General features: G+C 37.5%; 1 protein-coding gene across 3 annotated transcripts in view; it reads left to right on the top strand.

The window, feature by feature from the left end:
- Window positions 1-441: 441 nt before the first annotated feature.
- GCC2 (GRIP and coiled-coil domain containing 2) overlaps window positions 442-10,185 on the top strand; it is a 28,154-nt gene continuing 18,410 nt past the window's right edge. For 2 of the 3 annotated variants that reach the window (XM_035894365.1, XM_035894364.1), the window contains exons 1-8: window positions 443-504; window positions 1,156-1,240; window positions 2,316-2,383; window positions 3,204-3,308; window positions 4,112-6,601; window positions 7,279-7,348; window positions 8,036-8,136; window positions 8,216-8,314. In XM_035894365.1, coding sequence (XP_035750258.1) covers window positions 463-504; window positions 1,156-1,240; window positions 2,316-2,383; window positions 3,204-3,308; window positions 4,112-6,601; window positions 7,279-7,348; window positions 8,036-8,136; window positions 8,216-8,314 — 3,060 coding nt within the window. In that variant the 5' untranslated portion in view covers window positions 443-462. Of the gene's footprint in view, window positions 505-1,155; window positions 1,241-2,315; window positions 2,384-3,203; window positions 3,309-4,111; window positions 6,602-7,278; window positions 7,349-8,035; window positions 8,137-8,215; window positions 8,315-10,185 lie in introns of all 3 variants that reach the window. The other variant, XM_035894366.1, reaches the window with a different exon arrangement.

The following is a 10,185-nucleotide window of genomic DNA, read 5'->3' as shown; positions in this document are numbered from 1 at the left end:
TGTGGTTGAAAAGTTCCCAAAGTTTGATTTAACTGCTATTTCTCTACAAGGTTGGGGTTTTTTTGTCCATGCCTTTTTTTTAATGAGTCTTTGAAGAACGAGATAGTGAATCACACTTTTGTAACCTCTTGTAAATAAAATGTTTTTTCAGTACTGTATCAATTTTAGATGACAATTCAGTAATGGAATCATAAGATCATACTGGTTTGGAAATCAGGAGTTTTCTGTTCTGCTGTTGTTTTGGACTAATCACACTAGATCTCTATCAGTTTTTTTCCTGTTATCCTTCTGACTGGTTCTACAAATATTTTTTTTTCTTTTTTTCCTTGAGCTCCCAGTATATTCAGTTATTCTTAGCATTTGCAGACTTTCAGTTACTTCCTTTGGTAGTCTACATTAAAAAGTTGCGTTATTGCAGACTGTGCGCTTTTTTTTTTGTAGGTACAAGATGCTGGGCAGGAGATGGTGGCATCTTCTGTCACACCAGGATCAGGCAAATCAAAGGTAATCAGACCTCACAGATCTAATTTATTTGGATAGCAGTAGTTGAAAGGGTTACAGATTAGCATGCAAGCTGTGACTAATAGGAAGACATAAAGGTATTTTTAAACAGTTTCCCGTCTAGATTTCTTAAAAATTTTATGAACAGTAAGCTAAGGTGTTTTGTAAAAGGTGGGGAAAAAATCTCTTATTGGTATGTTGACTTCCTGTTACAATATTTGATAAAATATTAGTTCTGGCAGTGGTCTGTTTCATAATGTACACAGACTTCTTTGCATATGTTGGAAGTAAACTTAAACAATGTCAATGTTAGGTCAGCTTGCTATTTGCAAAGCATTGTTCAAATTACATTACTGAACTGTAATGCTTCCCAACCAAGTTTTCCTTTTCAACTGATGCTGTCCAGTTGTGTGCTCTAGAATGATTTTGGAAAAGTACAGAATTAGGAGTAGTTTCTGTTACTGTGCTTGAAATAACAGAATTGGATAACAGAACAGCAGTAACTTGGACTGTTATTGTTCTTGCAAATGTGTGGTAAGACAGTTTCTTACCCTGAAACTTACCTTCTTGGGAGTTAGATGCTAAAATGTCCTTTTTTCTGTTTACCTCTGGGTTAGAGGAAGCTGATTTCTGTAATATATATTTTTTTTACAGCTGGACACGTTGCCCAAAGAAGATCTCATTAAGTTTGCGAAAAAGCAAGTGATGCTGATCCAGAAAGTGAAGTCAAGATGTACAGGTACCTTACTGGAAAGAACAATTTCTGCCTTAATGCTTGGTACTATCTGACTTTTCCTAATGTCACTGCATATTTTTGCTAGGTAGATAAAAATTCTAGACAAATATCCTAGAACTTTTTCTGCAATTTCACTATTTCTTGTGGGAGGATAAGGACTGAAGTCCTTAGAGCAAGGAAGGGAAGAAAAAGAAGCATTGCTTTTGTCAGGTATGAAATGAATTTTGATCTGGCAGAGTGGCATGATGGAACAATGTAGCTTGCACAGGAGTTGAAGTGGGACTTGTCATTGTTGTGTTCCTCATATTGATTGCAGGGATACCTGTTGCTTTTCAGGAAGCATATGGGAGGGGGAATGTCCCTGACAGATTTTGTGTAATTAGTACTGTTGTAGAGTACACTGGTTTCTTTAAAATAGTTAGCTACTTTATATTTGATCATTTGCTTCTTTAACAAGAAATCATAAAATATACCAACAGAATTTTGTGTTAATCACTTAAAAGTATCCTGTGTAAATCTGTGCTCTCATGTGCTGTCCCTTTCCTCTCTGCTGTCCCTTTTCCTCCAGTGGCCCACTACTTGGACTGGTGTCACTTCCCCTTGTTGTGAGTTACAGTTATGCTGACCGCTGGTAGCCGCCCAGCAAAATAGTAAGATAGGGATGGGCTATGCTAGGCTTTTCCTCAGTGGGGTTAGTCATAAGATCTTATTCTTCTAGCTGGTGCCTATCTTTAGAGTACCAGTAGGAATGGAATATCTTTTCTCTGGTTTAAATTGATCATGAAATAGGTTTGACAATCATAAAAAAAATTCTATCTATCTGTCGTCCCTCCACCCAAACAGGGAAGCTTTGCTTCCTCAGGAAACCATGCTATATGTCAGGACTGGATAAGTAGTACTGAATGTTTGTTCTCTTTCTATTAGCCCTTTATAACACTCGGTAACAAACAAAAATTGATGCAGTAAAAGACATCTCTGATTTGAACAGGAGTGTTGTTAAGCACTGGATTTACTAGTAATTTGCTACTGTGATGGAGCATCAATTCATGCTGTGAAATTTCTATACTTCTTTTTTAAGAGCTAGAAAAAGAGATTGAAGAACTCAGATCTAAAGCAGCTACTGGAGGAGCTGATGATATTATTCAGGTAGGAATATGTAATGGGTTTCTAATGTATTTCATAATGTTAGCTGAAATCTACAGAAATAATTTGTGGTAAATAGAAAATAGCTTTAAAACGTTTATTCAGATTGAATGTAATCCATTTTCAGGAATTCAAGACACTTCCTAAAAACCTTTTTTTTTCCTCCTCCCCCCACATCCTTACTCCACTTTTCAGAAAACACTATCAGTTCTGTGAGAAATAGTACAATTTCCTCAGCAAGACTTTTTTCCTTGTGTAGTTGGTTGGACAGGCTTTTGTTTGCTTTAGAATGACGACTGCAGGAAGACTTCAGCCATTTAGAAAACTTCTGAGACAGTCATTTGATGAGATCAGAAACACATAATTAAAGTTGCATGTCACAAGAAATACTTTTAGGATAGTAACTGGAATTTTTTTAAATGGCAAGAACATCTGTCTTTCCAAAGTAAGGGTCATAGACAGCATATGAAGGTGAAAGCTGGTAATCAGGAGCAGTTTATCAACTGGAAAGTTTTTTTTAATAATTTGGATGGAGACTTCTTTTCTACAGAAGAGGAGCTCTCCCCCACACCTGATGATAAAAGATTAGCTGATCAGAAATACGATTTTTTTTAACAGAATGTATTATGCAACGTCATTGTTATAGTCTACCTGTTCCATATCTGTCATATTTGGGTTGAAAGTAACTTTTAATATCAGACTGATCTGTTTAATTGACAAAAAGGTCATGACCAGTTTGTGAGTTCCTACAGTTCGCAAAAATCATTCAGGCTTCCATTGTTGAGAAACACTTCTTTCAGTGATCTTTCTCCCTTAAAATTAGGCTCTCACAGAAAGACTGGATGTTGTACTCCTGGAAAAAGCTGAAAGTCAGCAGCAGTGCATAGCTCTGAAAAAAGAAAATGGTCAAAGAAAGCAAGAAGCAGAGGTACTGAAATGAGCAATAGAACATTACTAAAATATTTCAGAATTATGTCTGTTTTCTAGTTTTGCTTTGTTGTATAGTTCACTTTCATTTTAATCTTTTTCTTCACTTACCTGTGTTCTGTTTTACCTTAAAAAAAAAAAAAAACCAAACCTGAAAGTTTTCATATGTTAAAGCATATTTTCTCTGTACCCCCTGACATAGTTTTTACAGGACTGACATTAAATATAAAATTCTTACGTGCACTGGCTAGATCCACAGCTGTTCAAAAAGAATTCAGTCTGTGCATTAGTAGCCTACATATGTGATGGCTTCAATCAGTCAGCTCTGTCTTTCCATGGGAAATATGAGGTTTACATTCAGATATTTGTAGGGAGGAGCTTGTCAGCAAAGGCATCTAAATTATGTCAGTAATCCCAATTCGTAATAAAGTGAAGCATGAATTGCTTGCAATTGATTAACATTGTTATATTCCGGATACTTGAATTTGATGCGCTAAAAGTAATTCGGTCTTTAATACATTATCAGAATAGTTGCTAAAGCTGAAATCTATCATGATCATTTTGTGAAATTATGTTGGTAAACATGATTTAAGACTTACTTTGCCCTTCTTATTCTGAAAATGTTTTTGTACTCTCTGCAGCATCTTCTGAATTGAGTTGTCATAACATAGTTAGATATTTTCAAACTATAGCAGTTTTTAAAACTAAGGACTCCTAAGTCTTCTAATTCATTATTGTAAACGGTTTATTTGAAAATTCTGAGTGCTAACTTACCTGTATTTAATAACTTGCCTGTTTGTTTAGGCTGCAGTGGCTAAGATGGAAGAATTGCAGAAGCAACTGGAGCAATCAAGTTTTGACTCTCTGAAAGAAATAAAAGCTCTGAAGAGTGAATTAGCAAATGCACAATGCAAACACAATGAGGACTTAACAAAGCTGAAAATGGAATTAGACGAACAAGCAAAGAAACAAATGGGGCTGGTGGAACAGATTGAATGTCATAGTGACAGTCAAAAAGAGGTTAAAAGATTACAAGATGATGTCCAAAGAATTAAATCTACTTATGAGGAGCAAATTTTGTGTCTGAGCCAGCAGTTGGAAACTGTGAATGAAGACAAAAACAAAGAAGTGACAAATCTGCAAGAAACTATTAAAAGCAACTCTCAGTGTTACTTTAATGAAATCAATAATCTGAATGAAGAGCTTAAAAAATTAAAAATTGCCCATCAGGAAGAGGTGTCAGAGTTGATGCATCAGATTGAAATATCATCTAAAGAAAATGAAGAAAAGCAAAATCAGATATATCAGTTACAGCACCGTTTGGCAGAGGAGGGCTTAATAAAAGAGAAAAATGTGAAGGATGAAATGTGTGCTCGTACTGACCAGTGTGAATATGACTTAGAGCAGCTGAGAGAAGTCTTAAATAAAAATGTAGAAAGCAAGCTGGATGTTGTAGATCCACAAGAGGAGCCTTGTGTAGAAGTGAAAATGGAAGAAAAGGTTAGGCACCTGGAGCATAAATTAGAAGAGCTCCAGTCCCAACATAGTATATTAAAAGATGAGTTAACTTACATGAGTAATGTTAAACTAAAACTGGAAGAGGAAATCCATCACATAAAGGAAGAGTACTTTCATGAGCGGGAAGACCTGGACTTTAAGATAAATGAATTGCAGCTTACTAAAGAAGATCACTGTTGTGTAATCGAAAAACTAAAATTGGAGCTTCAAGCAGCAAGACAGCACTGTGAAAGCACTGTAAAAGAGCATAAGTTAGAAACTCAAACTCTGAAAGAGCAACATAAGAGAGAAATTTCTGAACTAAATGAAACTTTATTATCTGCTTCTGAAAAAGAAAAGATGACATTAGTTTTTGAAATGCAGGAGCTTAGAGAACAACTTGAAAAGCTAACTCAGGAGAAAGAAGAAGCAGTGTCCAATTACAACAGCCTGAGAGAAACAATGGAAACTCTACAGACTGAGCTAGGGGAATCTGCTGGAAAGATCAGCCAGGAGTTTGAATCAATGAGACAACAGCAAGCTTCTGATGTCAGTGAACTGCAACAGAAACTCCGAGCTGCTTTCAATGAAAAGGATGTTCTTCTTGAAACTGTGAATCGCCTCCGTGAAGAAACAGAAAAATTGTCATCTAATCTGCTAGAGATAGAAGAACTTAAAGGTAAAATTGTTGGTCTTCAGGAGGAGAATGACACAATGGCAAGCTCCATCAACCAAAAAGAGACTGCTATGAAAGAACTGGAAGAGAAGATCATTGCTCTTGCTGATCAAAACAAGGATATTTTAAATGAAGTAGAATGCTTGGGTGAAGAGAGAGAAACACTTCAGGAAAGGTGCAAGCAAGAACAAGGAAAAGTTCAGGAACTTCAGCAAGAAGTAGATGTTGCTAAGCAGTACAATAGCAACCTGCAGAAAAAGGTGGAGGAATTAACAGAGAGGCTAAACGAAGCTTTAACTAGGAAGAGTGAAAATGCTCAAACGCTAGAGCAACTGGAAAACCAGATTGAATCTCTGGTACGTGAAAGAGAGAACCTTTCATCTGAAGCACATACTCTTCGTGAGGAAAATAAGAAAATCATTCAGGAAAAAGGCGAATTAAGTGAAGAGCTGGAAAAGATTGCATCTGAAAAAGATGGTTGGTTAGTGTTGAAAGAGGAGTCTGAAAATGTAGAAAAGAAACTACAAATGATCACTGCAGAAAAGGACCATATATCAACATTACTTGAAAGTGAACAAGCACACAGATCCCTTGTAAGAGCTCAGCTGTACCATTTACTAGAGCAAGTGGGGTCCAGTGTTTCAGATTCTAATGAAGAATATGATTCTCTTAACTTGTTACAAACTGCAAATGAATGCTTGACAAAAATGAAAGAAGAGCAGTGCCTTGCTCTGCAGAATGTGGAGAAAGTTCTTCATTTGCAGCGGGAAGTTGAGAGACTAGAGGAAGAAAATGCAGCTCAATATGCAGAACATAGATCCCTGATTCAGGATTTTGAAAAAGAAAAGGATCTGTTGAGGGAAGAATTGGAAGGAGTGTTGTCTGAAAAAGAAGCACTTCAACATGATATTCAGGAGCTGAAGAATGCCAGTGAAAAAACAAGGACTGAAAATCAAGACCTTTTAGTTAATATTGAAGAGATCACTCAAAAACTTGCTTTTTATGAAAGGCAAATAGAAGAACAGCAAAAAGGATCAAAAGAACAAGACAACTTAAATTTCATTCTGGAACAAAAGGAAACTGAACTTAGAAATGTGAAAGACGAACTGAGTTCTCTAAAGGTTATATTTTGTTATTGAAGTATACAGACTAAACCTCTAAAGTCTTCAGAATTAAGGTTCAAAAAATACTTTGAATTCTCTCTTTTTTTTCCTTGGCCTCAAAGTGAGTTTCCCCTCTAGAAAGCACATGTTTCTGAGTTTCCTAGCACCTCAGAATCCCCTCCCTCCCCCCAGGAAAAAAAAACAACCAAACAAAATCAATCATAATGCTATTTTGACAAAAGTTGTTTGTACTTCAACCTCTCTGCCTATCAATACCCCGCCAAAGTGATCATTTAACTAGATGGGCTAACTGACCTCAGTCTTTCACCTCTAACTTTCTATGACTCCATCTCAAACAAAACTCATGCTTGATCTGCATTAGCTGCTCCTAACTTCAGGTCCTGGGAATTGATGGTTGTATAAAACTGACAGCTGTAGAATTAATACTCTCCCATTTTTTGTCCTTGGGACAGGATGGAAAGCAGCTGTTAAAAGGTTGGAATGTTTTCCTTTCAACATTAAGTATGCTTTTCAGTTACCAAGCTGATACAGAATTGCACATAGCGACTTTCTTGGTAGTAAGAAGGTAGACGAAGTCCAGCTGTAGCTGAAACTTCCAGTGGCTTGTTAGGGGAAAAAAAGATATGGCAAAAAAATTTTTTGTAATATTTCTTCTATCTTTGTTTATAATACAGAATTTAATGGAGACATTGACTGAGAAAACTGATCAACAGTCTTCAGTAGCAGAGCTTCAAGAAGAAATTGGTATCTTTCTTGGTGTTCTCTCATGTAAACAGTTTGGGGGTTTGGGATTGTTATTTTTTATTTCTCTGCATAATTGTCCAGTATTTCCTACAAGCTAAGGAAGGTGGGGAAGTAGATATCAATGCAACTTCCTACAATATTCCTTTCTTTAGGGACTTAAAATATTGGTAGCAATCTTAAGTCTGTTATCATTTGATATTTCTTAAGGTTTTTTCTTCTAGCGTACATTTGGCTACAAACAGTGTAGTGGATTTCATATTTATTTTTTAAATATGGGAAATTATTATGTCAATAAGAACCCCTAAGGCTGCCAAGAGGAGAGGAAAGCAACACTTTGCCAAAGCTACTGTTGCCTCATTGCAGTTATTCCAACACATTAGAAAGAAAATGGTTCTGAGTTGTTACAACTGTATGTAGAAATAGACAGGAATACAGGTTTAACAATAACTGTGGTGGAAGCCTCTGAAACAGGGGAAGATTGTCCCTAAGCTGACTGTGCAGCTGGATGTTTTAGCTTTAGATAAATTTAAATGCTTAACTGAATGACACATTTGAACATCCACCCCTGCTTTATATTGTGTTTTGTTTCAAAGTCATGCTGGTATTTGTGTTCTAATTTAATTTAATTTCATTTCTTGGGGAAGAGGGAAGGCATATTTTTTCACTTTCTTATTTATTTATTTTTAGGAAGGCTGGAAAAGGAATCTGCAGAAAAGGGAGAGAAGCTAAATAAAATTAAGGTTGTTGCTGTGAAAGCAAAGAAGGAATTAGATGCCAGCCGAAAAGAGGTACCCTGACTGCTTCTTAATATGAAGAACAGTCTGCGTGTCGGTTCTGTTTTAATAACACACACTTCTTTATAATAAGATGCAGACTCTGAGGGAAGAATTGGAGTTGGTTCGATCGGAAAAAGATCAGTTGTCTGCTTCAATGAAAGATGTCATTCAAGGAGCTGAAAGCTATAAGGTAAGAATAGTACTATATTTACAAAAGACAGTTAACTGTCAGAAAATACTTTGCTGTTGAAGCCTAGCCTGGATATATATTGCTATTTATTTGCACATGTATGTTGGGCAAAAGAAATTATGTCAGTGCAGTTGAGTACCCAAATCAAGAAATGTAAGGTTCTAGTAACAGGCTGTGTGGCTGCTGTCAGAAGAAAATAAGGCACTTCCTTTCTACTGGATGGTATTTTTAAACCCTTTAAATCTAGCGTCAAACATATCAAACAATGTGTTGCTGAGGCAAAATATAAATCCTTATGAACTCCTCAAAGTACATTAAATTGGAGGTCAGTTAGAAAGTCCTTAAGTGGTAAAGACATAAACTAACAATTCCCTGGGAGTGGGCCCTCTCGGAGCACATCTCTGGGCACATGAAGCAGAAGCAGGTGACTGGGGACAGTCAGCATCAATTCACCACGAGTAAATTGTGTCTGATTTAATCTGATTGCCTGCAGTGATAAAACAGTAGGAGTTGTGGATGAGAGGATAACAGTGGATGCCACTTACCTCAACTTTAGGAAGGCTTTTGATGCTCTCTCCCAGTACTCCTGTATCTGTGCTAGGACATTACAATCTAAATGGGTAAACAACTGAATAGGTGCTTAAAAAAATAAAAAAAAAAATAGTTGGAATGGTTTGGATCAGAGAGTAGCAATTAATGGCTTGTACTAGACGCCAACAACAAATGGAGTACCAAAGGGGTCTATGCTGGGACCACTCTTGTTTAACAATGACCTGGAGAAGGTGATGGAGTACACATTCATCAAGTTCTCAGATTATTCCTAATTGGGAACAGTCAATAGACTTGAGATCAGGACTTCCCTTCAGAGAGAGCTAGACAGGCATGAGGAATGGTCTAATAGAAACCTTTTGAAGTTCAACAAAGGCAGACGCAAAGTTCTTCATGTGGGAGAGAGGAATTCCTTGATACAAGCTGGGGACCGTGTGGCTGCCGAAAAAAATTCAGGGTTTTGGTAGACAGTGCACTGAGAATGAGAAAACTGTGTTCTGGAACCAAAGGTGGCTGCAGCATCCTGGGCTCCAAGAACAGGAGTACAGCTAGTAGGTCAAGGGAAGCCATTATCTCTCTTTGGTCAGCACTCCAATGAAGGTGAAGCATCTAGAGGACAAAAGTCTTATAAGGAGCAGCTGAGGGAACTGGGGTTGTTTAGCCTGGAGAAGAGGAGGCTGAGGGGAGACCTTATCACCTTCTACAACTACCTGACAGGAGGGTGCAGCAAGGTGGGTGTCAGTCTCTTCTCCCAAGTAACAACCGATAGGACAAGAGGAAATGGCCTCAAGTTGCACCAGGGGAGGTTTATATTGGACATCAGGAAACATTTCTTCACCAAAAAGGTTGTAAAGCATTGCACCAGGCTGCCCAGGGAATTGGTTGAGTCCCCATCCCTGGAGCTATTTAAAAGACAGGCAGACAAGGTGCTTAGGGACATGGTTTAGTGGTGGGATGGCAGCATTAGGTTAATGGTTGGGCTTGATGATCCTAAAGGTCTTTTCCAACCTAAATGATTGTATGAGAGACAGTAGTCCTAAATTGAAATGAGAGATTCCAGCTGGATATGTGGATAAACATTTTTACCCTATGAGGATGATCAAGCTTTGGAACAGGTTTCCCAGAGGTGTAACACTATCTCCATCCTTGGAGGCAGGTCCTTGGAAAGACCTGACTGGACAAAACTCTGAGCAGTCTGGTCTGATCTCACTGTTGACCCTGCTTTTAAGCAGGAGGTTGAATGTAGGTCTCCTGAGGTCTCTTCCAACCTGAATTATTCTAGAATTTCATGAACTGAAAAGGGTTTCTCCCAGAGGCTGTAA

The sequence above is a fragment of the Egretta garzetta genome, unplaced genomic scaffold, assembly GCF_000687185.1.
Source record: "Egretta garzetta isolate BGI_Z169 unplaced genomic scaffold, ASM68718v1 scaffold5, whole genome shotgun sequence".
NCBI lineage: Eukaryota > Metazoa > Chordata > Aves > Pelecaniformes > Ardeidae > Egretta > Egretta garzetta.
This window is presented reverse-complemented; position numbering and strand designations above follow the sequence as displayed.